This window comes from Leiobunum rupestre, chromosome 10 (assembly GCF_980474605.1).
Source record: "Leiobunum rupestre chromosome 10, qqLeiRupe1.1.hap1, whole genome shotgun sequence".
NCBI lineage: Eukaryota > Metazoa > Arthropoda > Arachnida > Opiliones > Sclerosomatidae > Leiobunum > Leiobunum rupestre.
The window spans coordinates 50078597-50099002 of NC_143393.1; the positions used below are offsets into that span (position 1 = coordinate 50078597).

The 20406-nt window shown below is 36.9% G+C and overlaps 1 protein-coding gene across 2 annotated transcripts; it reads left to right on the plus strand.

Moving 5' to 3' along the window:
• The first annotated feature begins 396 nt into the window (after positions 1-396).
• On the plus strand, positions 397-4449 carry LOC149926148 (uncharacterized). Of its 2 annotated transcripts, none has more exons than XM_090160029.1 (2): positions 397-415; positions 2157-4449. In XM_090160029.1, exon 2 carries the CDS (start codon positions 2191-2193, stop codon positions 4006-4008), a length of 1818 nt encoding a protein of 605 aa, XP_090016155.1. In that variant the 5' UTR covers positions 397-415; positions 2157-2190; the 3' UTR covers positions 4009-4449. The 2 variants fall into 2 exon arrangements, with proteins under 2 accessions (XP_090016155.1, XP_090016154.1); XM_090160028.1 differs by lacking the exon at positions 397-415 and adding an exon at positions 1901-1997.
• The last annotated feature ends 15957 nt before the right edge of the window (positions 4450-20406 follow it).

The window sequence follows — 20406 nt, forward strand, 5'->3', positions numbered from 1 at the left end:
GCTCGACTCGCCTTAAGTTGTTAGTTACCGGTTATTTTTCTTCAGGCACATTCAATTTATATTCTGTTCACAATTAAATCGTTATATTTTCAATTTCAGAATCGTTGTTGTTAAGAATGTTGACACAATAAAGTCGAGAATAAAGTAACACACTTGTTGACTAAATAAAAATTTAATGAGTAAATGAGATTACAATCAGTTATAAACATTATGCCCAAGTTACAGCATTACTGTTCGCCTTGAAGTCTCCCGATAAGGGGCAGAGCGTTGACCTTGATCAGCTAAGATCAAGGCACGATACACAATAAAAACAAATCACGAAGATGGTGGCGCCATCGCGTTACGAATAAAATAACAATACATAAATTTCTATGAAATACAAAATACTAGACCTGTGGATCTAATTTCAAAAAAGGTACTGGTAATTACAGTTATTTTATTTTTCGAATTCCCAATTTCCCAATAAAGTTTTATTATATTATTATAAATAACACCCCTATTATTTGAAAAACCCATTTTATTAATTGAACAAATAATTTAATTTTGCCATTATTTTTGGATCATTCCATAACCAACCGACAGAATTATGTCTCCAAAAAACTGAGGCATGTAGTAACCATAGATATAAGAAATGTATATTTCGGGGCGTCTAAGCCTAACGTAAAATACGGAATTGACACCTAGCAGACACCGAGGACGGCACGTGACCAAGAGCGCGAGCTCTCTTAGCATTTTAGTACTAAGTGCTTGACCTTTCCCCAGGCCGTAGTCTTTAGACACCATCTGTTGGTGACTTTTAGTATAATTTTTAAGCAGGAGACAATGGCTCTCGCGACGATAGCACGAGCTTTCTTACCGATAGATAGCGCCTTATAAGGATAGCCTGCAGAAATTACGCGTTTCTGCTAGCTGTCACCTCCGTATTAACTCCCTTTGAAATATTTTATCTAGACCTTTATATACGATTCCTATATCTATGGTAGTAACCGGCAAATAAGAAATAAACCGAAACGTAATATTAATAACAGTCCTACAAAGCGCTAGTCTATTTGTTTAATTTGCCCTGAGTTATCGGTTCTACATTACTTACTTGGAAGCATTTGAAAGCAAATTGATATTCGTTCGGTTCATATCAATTTTTCAATAATAATACACTGACATGACAACACTGTTCAAAATATAACCACGACCACCTGGTATACGTAAGTAGTCATTTTAAGCTTATATTATATTATTTTTTTACAATTAGGTTGCGACCATTAAACAAACTGAATATTTATCTATTATATTATGAGAATGTATAAGCCTTTGCCGAATTTGGTTAACTGCTAACATTTTAAGTAAAATAGGGAACGCGACGACTCGTTATTTTTGGGACGTAATTTATTTTTTACGCGCCGATTTCAAATCTCTTGAAGTCAGATATTTAAAATACAAATATATCCGGTTTAATCCTTTTACTGCTATTTCCACAATATTGATAAAAGCATCTAACACAAAATTGGATCCAATATAAAAGCCAAGAATCCTAAATTGATGTAGGCCTAATTCCTCTTGAAACTTTAAGTTACTTTTTTAGATACACGGAAAATAATATAGACTCAAATTTTAATGTGTGAAGAACATAAGCATTTAAATTAAAATCAAATGTATTATTTGGTTGTGCTTTGGAACCGTGGTTCTTTGTACAGTACACCAACAATTTCTACCTTTAACTTTCAAAACACCTTTTACTCTCTTTAAGCTTCCCGATATCATTAATTTAAACTCCTTCATGAGTTTCCGTTTTATCGTTGAGCTTTAACTTAACAAAAACCGGTGGTTGAAAGGTCACTCTGAATAATAAATATTATTTTTATAATAATGTCCACTTGTGTTTCCCTCGATTAAAGTTCAGTTCTATGTAAATAGAGGTTAAGCACCCGACTTTATGAATTGGAACGTCTAGATTTTTACAGTTGTTTGAAGCATTATCATCAACCTTATTTGGTAGTACTGTTATATCGATATTGTTCGTTTAAATTTCTACAGGACTGTACTTAACCTCTATTCCCTGGCAACACGGATCAGCTAATTTCTTAACTTTTATCGAATCTTCTAAATCCCATATTTTACCAATTTATCGTATCTTAATTTATTCCTATTCTGATTCGAAGGTGATCTTTTACGAACTGAACGGAATATTACACGATGTCATTTGATCTGGAAAACCAGTACCATCAATGTTTAGTGTGTGGAATTAGCTTCCAATCATCTCGAACCTGGACAGATCATTTCCAACGTGTTCACGACAGTGACCAGTTATTTAAGAAGAAACATATTGTGGTGCATTTCAAACCAGTCTTACAAGGTATCGAAAACACAAGTAAGCCTCAACGAACTAACATTGTCGATCTCAATCCAGTTGTCAATATTGCGCGAACTCCTTGGATCGAGAAGGCACTCCGCTTCAAGATTACGGACGATAGGGTGGACGAAACAGTTACCTTCGTAATCGAAAATGAATTCCTCGAGATGAAAGATACAGTCGCGGAGACTACTGGCATGGATCCAAATTTAACTTTCGATCAACAATTTCAAGGTCAACACCCTTTGATGGAACATTCGTATAGTCTAGATCCAATATTTGAAAAGTCCGAAGAATCGTTTAGCTCTAATGAGATCATAGATAATCGGACGAAGTCAAAGATTGTAGTTTACAATGGAAAGATTTTACAAGCTACGCACGCTAGAAAAAATAGTTCAAGATCCGCTAAAAAGAGAGTTAGTTACAAATGTAAACTATGTGAAATCGTTTTCAACAAGAGAAAAGATCTGTTATCGCACCTTTCATTTTTGCACAATGGCGAAGGAATTCACAAATGCCAAGTTTGTGACAAAAAGTTTTTACAATTACCAAATTTGACCATTCACGCGCGTATTCACGATGAAGGAAAAACGTTTAAGTGCGACACGTGTCAGCAGCCATTCGTTAGTTTATCGAAACTTAATTCGCATGTTAAAATTCACACCAATTCGTATAAGTGCTCATTTTGTGAAAAATCGTTCAACACTCGTCATTTACTTAAAGAACACATGTCCAGCACTCACAAAGGGATCAAACGTTACCAGTGTCCAGTTTGTATGAAACGATTAACCGCGAATTTTCTCCTTAAAAACCACATGTTAATCCATACTCGGGAAAACCCGCATATGTGCGAAAAATGTGGTAAATGTTTTTACGTCGCTAAGAGTTTAGCGTCGCATATTTCCAGCGTACATTCCGACGAACAACGTCACGATTGTAGCATTTGCCACAAAACATTCGGGGCTGCGCTCTATTTGAAGAAACACATGTGGATTCACGCGGAATATAAACCTTTTAAGTGTAACGTTTGTAACAAGAGTTTCGCTAAACCGGGTCAACTCGGAAAACACGCGCAAACTCACTGGGAAAAATCGCACCAATGCAACATTTGCGGAAAACTTTTATCGCAAGCCGGTCATTTGTATCGGCACATTAGATTGGTTCATAAAGATTTTGAAGGGTATAAACCACGTAAGAAAATTAACGGCATACATCAACCACCTAGTAATATTAGGCCTAATCAATGTAACGCGTGTTTAAGAATGTTTGCCGATTTGGAGTCTCTGAAAGCTCACATGGAATCTCACGCCGAAGCCAAACCTCACCAATGCGACGTTTGTTTTAAAAGATTCAAACGTCCTCAAATGTTGAAGAATCACGTTGCCATACACTCCGGAGAAAAACCACGTACGTGTTCGGTTTGCGATCTAACGTTCAACCGAATTAATTACTTAGAACAACACATGGCCAACGAACACGATATTAATTGTTACCAATGCACGTATTGTCCCAAAGGATTCGTGATAAAAGGTCTTCTGGAGAAGCATTTGCGCGTCCACACGGGCGAGAAGCCATTTCCTTGCAGTGTCTGCGGGAAATTTTTCAGCCAGAAATGCCACGCCCAACGACATAGGCACAAAATGCACCCCCGTTTTGACTGAAAGCTATTTCCCTGTTAAATGTTCCGCTTTCCTTCCATTACCATGATTACTCTGGACTTAATCAAAGTGTATTTTAAAACCGCATCTGCTAATAACCATAGTGATGGTTTTCTTTCGTCCAGAAAAAATCCTATTTCCGTTGGTTTTTTTTGTGACGATCTAAACCAGATAATTAATTTATGTTAAAACTATCATTCTATTTGTAAGAATAAAGATCACAAAATGCGTTCACAATTACTCCATTTGAATACACTTTATGATATATCAAGAATTTATTCAGGCAACTCTCGTTTCCCGTCATGATTCCCAGAAGAAAAACCACGCCCCTTCGCCTTTAACCGTGTAATCTTTCCCCCTATTCTTCGGTAAGGGCAGAAGACACTCCACTACGATAGCTGGCTCTCTCCGTGTAACCGGGAATCATGGAAATAGAGGCTTTAGTTGGGGTCACATATTATTTGCTAACCTGCATGACTACATTCTTATGGTCACATTCTCTGTTAACCTGACTACATTCTGGGGTCACATTCTCTGTTAACCCGACTACATTCTTGTTTATAAGTATCGGGTGATAACCACTGTGAGGAATAACAAATGAAAATTGAGTCTCAAAAACCAGTTTTGAAATTTACAATGAAGTTTTATTTTAAAAAACAAATGAGTTTTATTGTTCATTTTAAAACGTTTTAGAAGCTTATTTTCAAAAACACTTGATTTAAGTCGTGATGTTCATCAAATTGTTGCCCTCCCCGGTTACGTGACACAAGCGCGATGCGTATGCTACATTTCTTTATACATTCTTCTCAAGACGGTACAAAAGTCCGGGGCCCGAGGGGTCGGACACTTGTGCAAAAGCCCGTACACGTCTCAAGAAATCGTAAAATGAAATCCGAAATCATTAAAAAATAACGAAATCTTCCCGCAAAATTTATAAATCTTAAAAAATTTCGAATTCCTGAGGAAATCGCGAAATCTCTGACAAAATGGCGAAATTTTTGACCGAATCGTAAATCCCCGAAGATATCGAGAAATTTTGGAAACAATAAAAGTTTAGTTACGCGTAAAATGTTATTTTTTGTTTCTTCACGCTCCCCACGTGTTCTGAAACTATTAATTTCCGTACAGACTGCTGATTCCCACACCATAGACCATTGAGTTGGGAATATTAATCTAGAGGTCCAATCGAAACGTCGGATTTCAGTATTTCGCGAAACAAGTTTTAAAAAATAAGAATACTGTCGTCTGCTCCCATCGGCGTCCCAAATGACGATAAAACGTTATCATTCTACCCGTGGCGCCGTCTATCTCTCAATGATTCGTTCAAAAAAGACGCGTTTTCAAGCAAAAATATTTTTTTTCTTCAAAATAATGGATGGCGCCACGGGTCATATGATAACGTTTGCTCGTCATTTTAAAGCAGACGGCACATTCGTATTTTTCAAAAACTTGTTTCGCGGGCAGCAGATTTGATTGATCTCTAGATTAATATTCCCAACTCAATGCCATAGACATATGAAATAAAATAGACCTCGATTTTACACGGGGCGCGTGTGCCAGCAAGACCTAGCAGTCAAAAACTGCGGAAAGCGCCTTCTATCGGTGACCAGATTTAATAAGAAATTATATAATCCCACGTGATTTCACGAAGGTCACGGGCATAGTCCGTCTGGTTGGGATCTCTCCCTAGGGGTTATTCCATGTGAAATCGAGAGGTTGGGAGGCACTACCTCACCGATTTGCACATGAATTCTTTGTGTTACTGTAGGCTTGAAATAATGACAATTCTCAAAATTTAAGCCCTGTAGCTTTAAAATTGGGCGTTTTATGATTTATTGAAATTTACACACAACGAAGGCTTCACGGCCCCAAAAATTCATATATTTGACCATAACTCGCAGTGAAACTACCCAACACTAATAACAATGAGACACTTTATCACAAATACGACCAGAAATCCGAATCTGGCAATGCAATTTAAATCGGACTATTATTGTAGAAGATATTAAGGTATTAGGGGGTTTCATTTGACCCCTAAAAATCGAAAATGACGTCACCTTCGATTTTTTTTAATTTTTTTATATGTTAGTTCTCCTGACTTAAGTAACTTATATTTAAAATATCAACAATGAGAAACATTTATTTTGCGTATAACACTTAGTTTATTTTATTTCGAAAAAAAATCATTTGAATTTGTAATGTTGAATATAGAGGTCGCTTTTTCAATACAGTGCAATTTAAATGTTTGGTATTTATCATAAATAAATTTATATGTATTTTTTATTTCAATTATAATTAAACATTAAAAACCATTAAGTGTATCTTAATTTCGCACCGAAATTTGTTTTAAATCATTATTGCAAAAGACATTAGGGGGGTTCATTTGACCCCGAAGAACGGAAATGACGTCACCTTCGATTTTTTTAATTTTTGTATATGTTATTTCTCCGGACCCAAGTAACTTAGATTTAAAATATCAACAAGGATAAACTTTGATTTTAAGTATAACACTAAGTTTATTTTATTTTGAAAAAAAATATTTTTAATTTGTAATGTTGCATATAGAGGTCACTTTTTCAATAAAGTGCAATTTAAATGCTTTGTATTTATCATAAATTAATTTGAATATCAATCTCTTAATGTTTAATTATAATTGAAATAAAAAAAATACATATATAAATTCATTCATGATAAATACTAAACATTTAAATTGCACTGTATTATAAAAGCGACCTCTATATTCAACATTACAAATTAAAAATATTTTTTTTCAAAATAAAATAAACTAAGTGTTATACTTAAAATAAAATTTTCTCATTGTCGATATTTTAAATATAAGTTACTTAAGTCAGGAGAACTAACATATAAAAAAAAATAAAAAAATCGAAGGTGACGTCATTTTTAGGGGTAAAATGAACCCCCCGAATACCTTAATATCTTTTACAATAATATTCCGATTTAAATTTCATTGCCAGATTCGGATTGCTTGTCGAATTTGTGATAAAGTGTATCATTGTTATTAGTAATGGGTAATTTCACTGCGAGTTATGGTCAAATATATGAATTTTTGGGGCCGTGAAGCCTTCGTTGTGTGTAAATTTCAATAAATCATAAAACGCCCAATTTTAGAGCTAGAGGGCTTAAATTTTGGGAATTGTCATTATTTCAAGCCTACATTAACACAAAAAAGTCATGTAAAAATCGGTGAGGTAGTGCCTCCCAACCTCTCGATTTCACATCAAATGACCCCCTTCCTCTTCGTGCCCTCAGGTACTCCAGTCTTCATTCCGTTATTTGAAATTTGTTAATATCCTAATACGTTTTCAGTTATTTATTTTTTTTACTTACGTGTCTTCGTTGGTAACGCGTATTTGCAACATTTATTGATTTTAATTTGTAATAAATTTCTTAGTATAGTTTGGCACTGACACTTCGTGTGTCCAGCTTTATCCATATTTTGTTTTTTTTTTCATTCGCCCAATTTTTGTGCTTTATTGTTGTTACCCTTTGGCTCATTTAATTTAATTTCGATTGACTCTTTGCATCTTGTGTTTTATTTTATCCATTTTAATTCCTTTAATTCAATATAACCTGTATCCTGTATCCGCATTTCCTTTTCGGGTCACTATGTTATCGCTTTATAGATTATTTTATCATTTTTTTAAATGTACTATAACGCTGACCTCTTGACGGTCCTATATGTTTGGAGTGCTAGATAGTACTAACTAATTTTTGTCTAATTTTTATCCAATTTTAAACTTTTATATTAATGTCATTTGTATTATAATTGTTTTAAGTCTAATATCTGGACTCCCGATAACATTTATATTATGTGCTAAAGTGTACTAAAAGGAGACGACCCGAGGTGATAATCACCGATTTTGTTCAAAGTCGGGTATAATGTACACCTCTATGAAACTTGAAAAACCTGCAAGGGAAAAGTTGCGACGGGCTTTCGTTTTGCCATGGCAACCGAAAACGTTTTTGACAACATGATTTGGATTTTTTTCCATTGAGAATAACATGGGAATCTGAAACCTTTTAAAAAATGAAAAAATTTGAAAATTTCAAAAACGATAAAAAAATTTAAATTGATTTTAAAAATTAAATTTAATCAAGTTTAAATGCAATTTGGTCAATTGGGGGACCCTTAAAATCCTTCAGATTTCCATGTTATTTTCAATGGAAATGATTCCAAATCATGTTGTCAAAAACGTTTTTGGTTGCCATGGCAATACGAAAGCCCGTCGCAACTTTTCCCTTGCAGATTTTTCAAGTTACATAGTGGTGTACATTATACCCGACTTTGAACAAAATCGGTGATTATCACCACGGGTCGTCTCCTTGTAAGTTGTATAACTCTCTTACATTTTCCCGCATTACCCATCAGCCTGTTTTATCGGACTGCTCCCAGTGCGGTAAACAATTTAAAAGTTTAAACAGCCACTATAGTCGGTCTTCAACTTGTACTAAACCATCGGCAAATCCACCACTCGAGGTTCTTGGTGAATCGCTTTCCGACCTTCGCAGCGATTCCATCGTCAGCCTTCTCGCGAATTTAAAATTATCTCGGCGTGTCGTGCGTCGTATTCCTAAAGGTGCCCGTCATTTGGCCGCCAGTTGCCTTTCTAATGTCATCAATACGGTTGTCCGCGTTAATTCGGTTTCCTCGTGGGTTAGTCTGTTTAGTTTTCCGTTGGCGTGCCTGCAGGTTCCCGTGGCGGTCGAAGGAAAGCCCGCTTCGCTCGCTACGCGCAATAAAGAAAATATCAACACGTTCCGTGACGGCCTCGTTCTACCAACAGCTTCGATCATCCCTACTTCCTCAGCCCGGCTCGTAACATCGGCAAAATCGTCGAAGCAAAGTTATCCGACGGTGATGTTACGGGTGCTGTTCGTATTATCTGTTCCAATGATTCTTTCGCTCCCAATGACGCCACTACGCTCGCGTCCCTTCGAGGTAAACATCCTTCGGCGTCTGGCCATACTGATTTTTCCTTTGAGTTGGACAACGATCGGTCAACTTTGTCTGCCTTAAACGTCTCTGACTCGGCCGTCCGCACAGCTCTGCAATCGTTTCCAGCCGGTTCCGCTGGGGGCCTCGATTCGTTGTCCCCTCAGCACCTCAAGGATCTCGCGGGCCCAAATTCTGGGGTATCCGGCGATTGTCTGCTGAAGTCGCTCACGAGACTATGTAATCTTATGCTCGATGGCCTCGTCCCTCAGGAGATCTGCCCTGTGCTTTACGGCGCCTCCCTGTGCACTCTCGAGAAGAAGGACGGGGGTATCCGTCCTATCGCTGTCGGCCAAACCGTTCGGCGCCTGGTAGCCAAGTTAGCTTCTCGCATATTGCGCCAATTCTCAGCCCTTTTCTTCGTCCATCGCAGTTGGGGTTTGGTACCCATGGGGAGGCCGAAGCCGTGGCTCACGCCACCTGGCGCTACGTTAACCACCCTCATCAGGCTCCACTGTTTTACTGAAAGTCGATTTCTTAAACGCTCCTTGAATGCGCCCGCAAGGATACACCCGACCTCTATTGGTTTTTAAGCCAATGCTATAGAGCTTAACATCTGGTACTTCGATGATTCAACGCTGGGCGGCAGTGCACGTTCCGTCCTCGACGACCTGCTACTTCTCCAAGAACTTTCCGCTGATATCGGCCTGGAGCTCAACTCTTCCAAATGTGAGTTATTACTCCTAAACCCCGGCGGCTTTGACCTTCAACACTACCAATCTATGTTCCATGCGGTGGCTCCTGGCGTTAAACTCTCACCGCGCTCCGAATACATCCTCTTAGGAGCTCCCATCTCGGACGAGGCTATCTTCACTTGCTTGTCCTCTAAAACCGAGGCCTTGAATACCATGGTCGGCAATCTTCAGCAAATATCTGCCCATCATGGTTTTTTTCTGTTGAAAACTCAATTGCTATCCCGAAGCTATCGTATCTCCTCCGCAGTGCCCCCGTGTGGCGTGACGTCTCTGGCGTTACGTCGTTCGATGAAACCCTTCGTTCGGCGCTGCAAACAGTTACGAACACTCTCATGGACGAGGCACCTTCGCTACAGTCGTCGCTTCCCGTGTCTCGGGAAGGCCTGGGTATTCGCCACGCCTCTACTCTCGCTCTCCCCGCCTTTCTCTCGTCGGTATCCAGCGTGGAGGCCTTAGTCCGCGCTATTCTGCTTGTCTCTATCGACCCTAACGGGTTGGATTTTTCCGACGCTTCATCACATTGGGAAATCCTTTCGGGTGCGATATCCCCCACCCCCTTTACAATCTCCCATGTGGCGGCCGCCACGGCCGTACTACCTAGGCCTCCACATGGGAGATTGTAAAGGGGGGGGGGGATACGCTCGTAAAAGAGTGTATAGGTTTCCCTTCTCTAAACCCGAAACACTCTCAAAATGGATTAGTGCCGTCAACCGAGATAACTGGCATCCATCGGAGCACTATTTTGTTTGTAGTGACCATTTTTTAGACGCGAATATTGAAATATAATATTCAATGGGAAACGGATACTTTTACCCAACGCAATTCCAACTCAGAATTTATTTCATGTTGAAGTAGAATGAATTATCCAAATTAATTTTATTTCAATAACTGCTCAGTTACCTTTGTAATTCTTTTGATTAACATTTTAAATTTATGTTTTAATATTTATTTTAATTAATTTTCATTATTTATTTTAAAATAATATAATCTACAATTTGTCTACGTTTCATTTTCTAAGAATTAATATATTTATTTGCATAATTAAAATTAAATAGCACCTGAATCAGATTACCAAAGAATCATTTTCTCGACACCCGTGACGTTCGTGAAATCACGTGGGATTATATAATTTCTTAATAAATCGGGTCACCGATAGAAGGCGCTTTCCGCAGTTTTTACCTAACGACTACTAGGTCTTGCTGGCACACGCGCCCCGTGTAAAATCGGGGTTCTATTGTATTTCATATGTCTATAGTTCGCGTAGAGTGTGGGATCTGCTGTACGGAAATTAATAGTTTCAGAACACGTGGGGAGCGTGAAGAAACAAAAAATAACTTTTTACACAAAACTAAATTTATCGATTTCTTTGGGGATTTACGATTCGGTCAAAGATTTCGTGATTTGGTAAAAAATGTCGCCATTTTGTCAGAGATTTCGCGATTTCCCAATGAATTCGAAATCTTTTAAGATTTATAAATTTTGCGGGAAGATTTCTTGATTTTTTTTAATGATTTCGGATTTCATTTTACGATTTCTTGAGACGTTTACGGGATTTTGCACAAGTGTCCGACCCCTCGAAACCACCATTCGATTCCTAACATTTAAATCCTCCCCATTTTCTATATTTCAAATCAATTCCAGATAATTTTAAGTAGTAAATTATCGAATACAAATGCAGTTAATAATTTATGCGTTGTAAAAACAACCGGCTGGATCGCATTTCGACCCTGTTTTATACCACGAATGCCGCGTATTATTTATCTTATTTATGTAACACAACATTTTTGAAAAATTTGAAGCGTTGCTGCGGGTCCGTCGGGGACCTCTGGCACCCGAAGCGAGAATCATAGCCCTAGACCAACGGACCACGAAAACCGGTCAATAGAAATTGAATAACAATTAAACAATATTTTTAGAAAAAATAGAAAGTCCATCCGGTATTTGAACCTGGTACCTCTCGCACCCAAAGCGAGAATCAACATACCAAGACAAGCAGTCATTAAAAATTAAACAAAAATTAAACGACATATTTAGAAAAATATTAAGCACCGCTGCGGGTCCGCCCGGAATTGAAACCAGGGCACCTCTCGCACATCCAAAGCAAGAATCATACGTGAGAGGTCCATCACTTCAATCAACCATGTAGAGGCCCTGATTCCTTGATTCCGAATCGCAAAAATCTAGGCGGGAATCCTAAATTTTTCAGAATAAAAAATGGTGGAATCATACCGAATCAGCGTGGAATCAAGGATTCATTTAATCAGTGCGAAATCATAGAATCAGAGTAGAATCGCGGAATCAACGTTGAATCACGGAATCCAGATGGCATCACGAATCTTTGGAATTAACTCTAAGATTCCTTGATTCCGAATATTGTACACATTTTCCTTAAGTGACGGACCCCTCGATCATACGCGGACTACGAAAAACTGTCTTTAAAAAGCTTAATAAAATCTAAATAACATTTTCAGAAAAATATTCAAGTGCCGCTTCCGGTCCGTCCGGAATTTGAACTCCAGACCTCTTGCACCCAAAGCTTGACACCTACCCCTAGACCAACGGACCACAATAACCAGTTATTGAAAATTAAATAAAATGTTAAGAAAAATATCAGATCGCAGCTGCGGGTCCGTCCGGGATTTGAACCCGGATATCACGCACATTAGGCGAGTATCACACCCCAAGCCCCCGGGACCACGATAACCACTCATTAAAAATTAAATAAAAACTAATTTTTTTTTTAAATCATATTTGGATTTTGTTTATGTTTTAGTTGAAAGCTTTTATAAACCAAGATTAATCTCCTACCCTTAAATCAGCACCATAAAGGTATTTAAAAATATAGCACTAAGGTTATTTCCATATACAGGGTGTTTTGAATTGCTCTAACTGGGCATTTTTTACTTCAGAAACTGCAAGAGATAGAGTTGCGAAAATTTCAGGGCACTATTTCTAGTGTGGGATCGCTTTAAATCCTTAATTTCAAAAAATCGGAAATAATTTCGGGTTTTTGTAAAAAACTATATTTTCACCGGTAGGTGCTAGAAAAAACGTTTCAATGAGAAAGTTGTAGAATGCTGTCGAAAATATTCAAAGAAATTGCTTTCATTGGAAAAGAACACTTTTTCACGAAGATATGAGCTGATGAATAAAAATCAAGCTGTCCATAGGGCCCAATAGCTTTCGCATATTTGTACGTACATGAAAGAAATCACGTTAAAAGATTAAATTCCTTAAAAAAAGTACATGTAATTTACCAAAAAGCCAATTAAGGCCTACAATAGGTCAACTACACACAAAGGTCAAGTTTTCAATTAGTATTTAATGTGAAATCTTTTTATTTTCAACCATTCTCTAACGTTTATTGAGTCTAATCAACAGGCCACTAAATCATTCTCGTGATCAGCGTGCTTTTATGGTCAAGTTATTTTAAAGTAACGCGCATAGAGTTTGTGAATTGTTCACCGTTCGATATCCAGATAGAAGACCAAGCCACAACCCCGTTCTTGGAACTGTTCGTGACTTTCAGAAATTCAGACTTACGGAAACGTCATTCCCAGATTTCATGGACCAGGTCGTCAAAATATCAAAATAGAAGACACCGTTCTAGCCTATTTTGTTGCGTATCCTCGAGCAAGCGTCAGAGGTGCAAGCTACGATTTCGGATTATCGACGAACTACGTGTGGACCACTGCACACTTCACAATCACAACTTCCATCCGTATCGAGCTACCCTCCACCAAGCTCTGCACGACGGAGATATGGAACGTAGATTTGATTTCTGCAACTGGCAAATAACCATGTCTGATGAGAACCCAAATTTCATCAATTAAATGCTGGTGACCGACGAGTGTTCCTTTGGGAGAGTTGGTCCTTTCAACCATCAAAACACCCACATGTGGTGTGACGAAAATCCTCACTGCGATTTTTCTCACCATCATCATCAACAACTCCGACTGAATGTTTGGGCGGGTTTGCTCAGGGATCGAGTTATTGGCCCATTTTTCCTCCCAGCTCGTCTCAATGGACAACGCTACTTGGCGCTTTTGCAGAACGAAATAGCAGACGCTTTAGAAGATATTCCGCTGGAAGGTTACAGGCAGATGTGGTACCAACATGACGGCGCTCCACCCCACGTACACTCTGTTTGAAAAGTCTTCGACAGCTGAAATTTTTGCCCTCTTTTTAATTCTGCTAAAAAACTATAATAGATAGTTCGATGAAACCAATTGCAACTTTTATTTATTTTCCAATATCTTTCGTTATTTATTGGTTTCGTCCGCCAAAAATTAATAGTTTGGCGGGAACCGTCAAAACTCATTTTTGACAACTTTTTAAATATTGGTTCTACGGCACTGACTCGTGCGTTTTTGAATTCACAATGGTCGATTCATATTTAGAAAGTGAAAAAATTATCCCTCTACAACCAACGGTTGAGAAGTTATAGCGTTTCCAAACTTTCCTCGAAACTAGGAAACACCTAAAATTCATCAAGCGATTATAAATAACGCAACTTCGATGACAATTTGGAAACGCGATAACTTCTCAACCGTTGGTTGTAGAGGGATAATTTTTCCACTTTCTAAATATGAACCGACCATTGTGAATTCAAAAACTTTAAAATTGTATTATAAACATATACTGTTTATAATATGTTAATAGAACCTCAAGAAATCTGGTGTTAATATGGCAGGTCTCGTAGTTCCCTTTCTCAGAAACGTAGAGCACAATCTGATAAAAATCTTTAACCACTTGCCACGTACCATCATAGAAAACCACTACCCTTTTCTATCCAAAATATTTGGAAACTTCCCTCAGTGCAGCAACAGAAATGACAATTCTTTAGGGGTTTGAAACATTATTCCGTTCAGTAATTTCTATTTGGGTGTTGATCTTTACTGACGTTGTGAGTGATTGTGGTTTGCGTCAACAATAATAATATGTGGTTCTGTAAAAATATGAAATATCCTTAAAGAGATAGTGTCAGAATTTTCGACGCATATGGAGTTTTTTCATGAATTATTTAAAAATATAGTAAAGAAAAATATAGCTATAAAACATTTGGTATAAATATAAATATTCACGATTAATTTAAAATTTTAAAATAGAAAAATAGCGTAACTTTTTTTATCACATACTGTCTACGTCATAGATAGGTTGATGTTTATTGCCTGCTACTAGAGCGAGCTGGAAATTTTTAGGGGATTACAGGAGGAAATTTTACTCCCATCGCTTTCTTTTGATTCGGGTTTCCCGCTTTCGCACGCTTTAAGACCCTCATTCTATGGAAAGTAACGGAAAGATAAGCCATTTTTGATGTTATTATTATTGCAGGAAGGAACTGCACAATACACTGTGGCGCCCACGGTCTTCGGTGCTATCGGTGGCATCTTTCCGTAGAATATAAATATTGTTATAATGACTACGTATAAGAAATAATGATATAATTTATAAACAATACCTTGTTCTCGATTTGTTCTTCAATAGACGCTAAAAGAAATTATTCACTCCAAAATAAAAACCGTCAAAAGGAAGGGTTTTTAAATTAAAAACGCGTGAATCTCGATGATATCGCCCATTTTTTCGTCGCACGTGTAATTATTTATTCTGATAATAAAATAGAATCACGTGGGCTTAGCAATATTTATCCGCATTTGTCTTAGCCAATAAGATTATCCCTTCCGAGCAAGCACGCGCCAATTTACACAATATAACCGTTGAATTTTTTCAAATCAATTTCTTTTAAGATCTATTTCTACTTTGAAAATAATATTTTTACACGTAGCCGGCTCGTGAAGTCGTGATTAGAGAATCTCGAACCGCGTGGTCCGCGAGAAGAAAGTAAAAAAACGCGCTTACAAATCCTCTACGCGATAATAGAAAAAGACTACTGGAAATTCCCCGCCGCTCGAGCGCGCCGAAATCGACCAAACTCATGACGTCAACAATCTGTGAAGTTTTGCGCGGCTATTGAAATACCATTATTTTACATTAAAATATAAAACTAAATACTAATTGAAAGTGCTAATATGTATATATATTCTGATTCAGGACTTAAAAATCTATCATAACGTGTAAGCCAAAGAACAAAATTTTAAATTAATCTGTGTTGGCACTATCTCTTTAATATAAAACTGATAGCAAAACTTAGAATAAGAACCTATTAACCTTTCAAGAACTTTTGGGAAGTTTAAATGATTTCTTCACTTTACAATAATTGAGTAGCTACCAAATATTTAACTATTTAAAACCAGTTCAACATTTAAATCGTGAAATCGACTGTTAAATAGTGAGGAACGAGTTAAATCTTCAACTTTGTTAGCAGTCCAATCGCACTTTTCAATGACCACTTTATTCTTCATTTTATGGAATAATAATCCACTATTAGTTCTTACGGCGTTATAAAATTTAAAGGGCAAATTGTGCGCGGGACTTCGGTCTCCTGTGATTCCAGCAGTTGTCGGTAGTTCTTAGTTAACTCTAAATGAGACATTGAACCTACCTTATACGTGTATCCATGAAAAAACACAATTGTAGGGCAAACACGTCTGTAGAAACAAGCGAGGTAAGAGCATTTTCCCGCACCCTGTATAGATAAGCCTTTTCAAATGAGAAAATCAAGAACAAGCGAAATCGTTTAAGAGTAGAAAATCGTGTACAATTTTTTCAAAAACATAAAAAAGAATTGTAACGTTAGTCTTATATTTCCCAAACTCTAACAATTACTACCACTTTAGTGTGCACGACCTTTATATAAAATAAATATGCGGAAACCAATAGTATTTAGTACATTTCTATGCCTTTTTTTGCATTAAGGTAATGGGTTTGTTCTATAGCTGAAGACTTACACATAAAGTTACTTAGCGAAAGGTTATATCAAATATTATTGATTCTTTGTTTTGGAATTTTCACCTTCATAAAATGTAAATCATTGGGTTCTGGGAACAGAGAAAGGTTCCAATCAGCGCGGATTTGGCCTTAGGAATAAAATTATTTAAACAGTGCTTTTCGTAATTGTGCCATGGATAACTCTACTGAGATTCCAAGATTGTGCATTACGAAGGTAAGGTCTGGGAAATTATTCAATTTTCGGATTTATAAATGTGGAAAGACACAGAACTCAAAATTCAGTTCATTCTACAATAAGCCTTTGATGAACGAAATCAAATGTTTCAGAAACTCTTCAGAGATATCTGAGACGTAATTAGAAAGGTTACGCAACGACTTATTTCGAAAAGAAAACATCCCTTTTTGTTCTTAAAGCAGGTGTCGGCTCTAGGTGAAGTAGCTCTTTTTTCAACAGATGTCCCTAGCGTCGAAACCAAAAAAAAAATAGCAAATTAATGTACTCGAAATAATCTCTTAATGCATGAAATTTAACCGCTAAACACACGAAAAATAACTCCTTACTACACGCCAATACCAGCTTAATACCGTATGATTTAATGTAATTTAAACTTAATAAGCGCATTGTATAATCGGTAAGTAAGCATAATTTAACACTTAAAAGTACCTGGAGAAAGTTAAGAGGGTGTAAGGAAGGTGATAAAACTTTTGCATAGCCAAAGATACGCCCAAGGGACGGTTTTAAAAGGAACCATTCACTTGTCTACGCCACTGGTTATTTGTCCACTTTTTGAAACCTCAATTACCAATCTACTGATATATTTGGCAAATATATCCGGTATAGCAGGAGCACGTGTAAATTAGGCATACATGTATATCTACGTGAGCACAACGTAAAGCTTAACACTTTCCAACCTAGCTATTTATCTACTATTTATATACGAAAAAACTACCTGTCTGTCAATCTAGTGATATAATCACCATATCTATACGTAGGAAACACGTGTAGTGAAACACATGACTGAATAAGTGTCTTATATACTAAATTAACACCTTGAAACGACGTATATATTTTACTCAACACGGAATATAAACGATGAATACTAAATATCAACCTTATATCCACGTGCTCGTGCTACCTGGGATCCAATGCGGCTTATGATTTATTGGTGAATTTCTGACCCAAAATGTGACCGGTTTTAGAGATCACATTTAGCAAAAAGTGTCATTCAATTATGGTCTAGAGGAGTATCCAATGCGGCTTATAATTTATTGGTGCATTTCTGACCCAAAATGTGACCGGTTTTAGAGATCACATTTAGCAAAAAGTGTCATTCAATTATGGTCTAGAGGAGTATCCAATGCGGCTTATAATTTATTGGTGCATTTCTGACCCAAAATGTGACCGGTTTTAGAGATCACATTTAGCAAAAAGTGTCATTCAATTATGGTCTAGAGGAGTATCCAATGCGGCTTATAATTTATTGGTGCATTTCTGACCCAAAATGTGACCGGTTTTAGAGATCACATTTAGCAAAAAGTGTCATTCAATTATGGTCTAGAGGAGTATCCAATGCGGCTTATAATTTATTGGTGCATTTCTGACCCAAAATGTGACCGGTTTTAGAGATCACATTTAGCAAAAAGTGTCATTCAATTATGGTCTAGAGGAGTATCCAATGCGGCTTATAATTTATTGGTGAATTTCTGACCCAAAATGTGACCGGTTTTAGAGATCACATTTAGCAAAAAGTGTCATTCAATTATGGTCTAGAGGAGTATCCAATGCGGCTTATAATTTATTGGTGAATTTCTGACCCAAAATGTGACCTGTTTTAGAGAACACATTTAGCAAAAAGTGTCATTCAATTATGGTCTAGAGGAGTATCCAATGCGGCTTATAATTTATTGGTGCATTTCTGACCCAAAATGTGACCGGTTTTAGAGATCACATTTAGCAAAAAGTGTCATTCAATTATGGTCTAGAGGAGTATCCAATGCGGCTTATAATTTATTGGTGAATTTCTGACCCAAAATGTGACCGGTTTTAGAGATCACATTTAGCAAAAAGTGTCATTCAATTATGGTCTAGAGGAGTATCCAATACGGCTTATAATTTATTGGTGAATTTCTGACCCAAAATGTGACCGGTTTTAGAGATCACATTTAGCAAAAAGTGTCATTCAGTTACAGATCTTGCCCTAGGGAAATAGATTAAACATTCGAATGCTACTGATTTAAAGGTTGTTTCTAAGTGAAAGAGGTGCAGTGAGTTCGAAGTGTCTCGCTAGTGTCAGGGTGGGCAGTGTGCCAATGAGTAATAAACACAGTACAAAACGTGTAAAGTTTAATAACAATCGTACAAGCTTATTTATTAACATTATAGGGGGATTGTAGTTAAAAAGGGAGGTAAAAAGGGGCGCGGAGTTCGACAACAATAGTCTTGCAAGTGTCAGGGTGGGGGTTGTCCGCCATAGGGCGGTCAAGGTCAAAATGCCCGATACTAGGGAAATAGATTAAACATTCGAATGCTACTGATTTATAGGTTGTTTCAAACAAAAGTGAAACAGGTGTAGTGAGTTCGAAGTGTCTCGCCAGTGTCAGGGTGGGCAGGGTTCCGCCAGAGGGCGGTAAACGATGCCAATGAGCAATAAACACAGTTCAAAACGTGTAAAGTTTAATATCAATCGTACAAGCTTTTTATTAATATTAAAAAATGAATTAAAGAGCATAATGACGTCACATTTTCAAAAAATTAAAGTAAACAATATCTAAACGTACACAATGTTGTACACAATTTTGTTTATAAATATTATTTCCGCTTTGTTACGTTTGAAGGTATTATAATAACTTCACTTCTATTGTTATAAACAAAAAGGCGTAAAATCCACCCAAAAACCATTCGGTTAAAAATTGCAAGGTCCTTTAAACAAAAACGTCACGTCCTATATTACTTTAGGCCATAAGAATAGTGAAATCAAATAACGGGCAAGATCTGTAATTATATTCCCATAAAAGTCGTAAACTGGACTTATTTATCGACAAGTGATGTGCTCTGAAGTATTATGCTAGACCTTGCGCGTCCTAAGTGTTTTACTGAGTTAAAATCCTTTGTACAACCATAAAACATTTCAAAGAGAATGGATATTAGAATCGTATTGTATCAAATATATTGTTTAGATCGAAATATATTATCTACTTTGTTTAAATTTACTCTTTTACCTTAGAACCATAATTAAATGAAGCAGACAAGTTGTTGACTGCAGTAATCACGTCACTGCAGTCAACAACTTGTCTGATTTCAGTAATTTGTCAGTTTCAATAGTCGCACCGCCACCTATCGATAATGTTCAGAAATGTTCGAGTACCACTAGTACGGACAGTTTTAGTAATTTTATCGAGTGTTTATATTTTGTCTCGGTTGGCCAAGGTGGTACTTTGAGCGAGACAAGAACTAAACACATGCCAACTTTTATTTCACTGCCAAGTTATGTTGACTCGTTTATTATGCTTTTAAGGTAAAAGAGTAAATCTAAACAGAGTAGATAATATATTTCGATCTAAACAATATATGCACCTATTAATAAAATAAACAAGCCGGGCCAAGCTTTTCGAGAACGAAAGAAAACTTTAAAGTCGGGAGGTTGAAATGGTCCCGTGATTAGGTAATGCTGCCATCTACATCGTTTTTAGAAACTAATTCTTGATATTTATGCTTACCTTTCGTCCGCTACGTTGTAAATTTTATGATATTTTCACTCTTTATACATTCTCAAGAAAACGTTTTATCTTATATTGACCTTTTTCTTTAATTAACTTGGTAAATTATTTAACTGATATTGTATC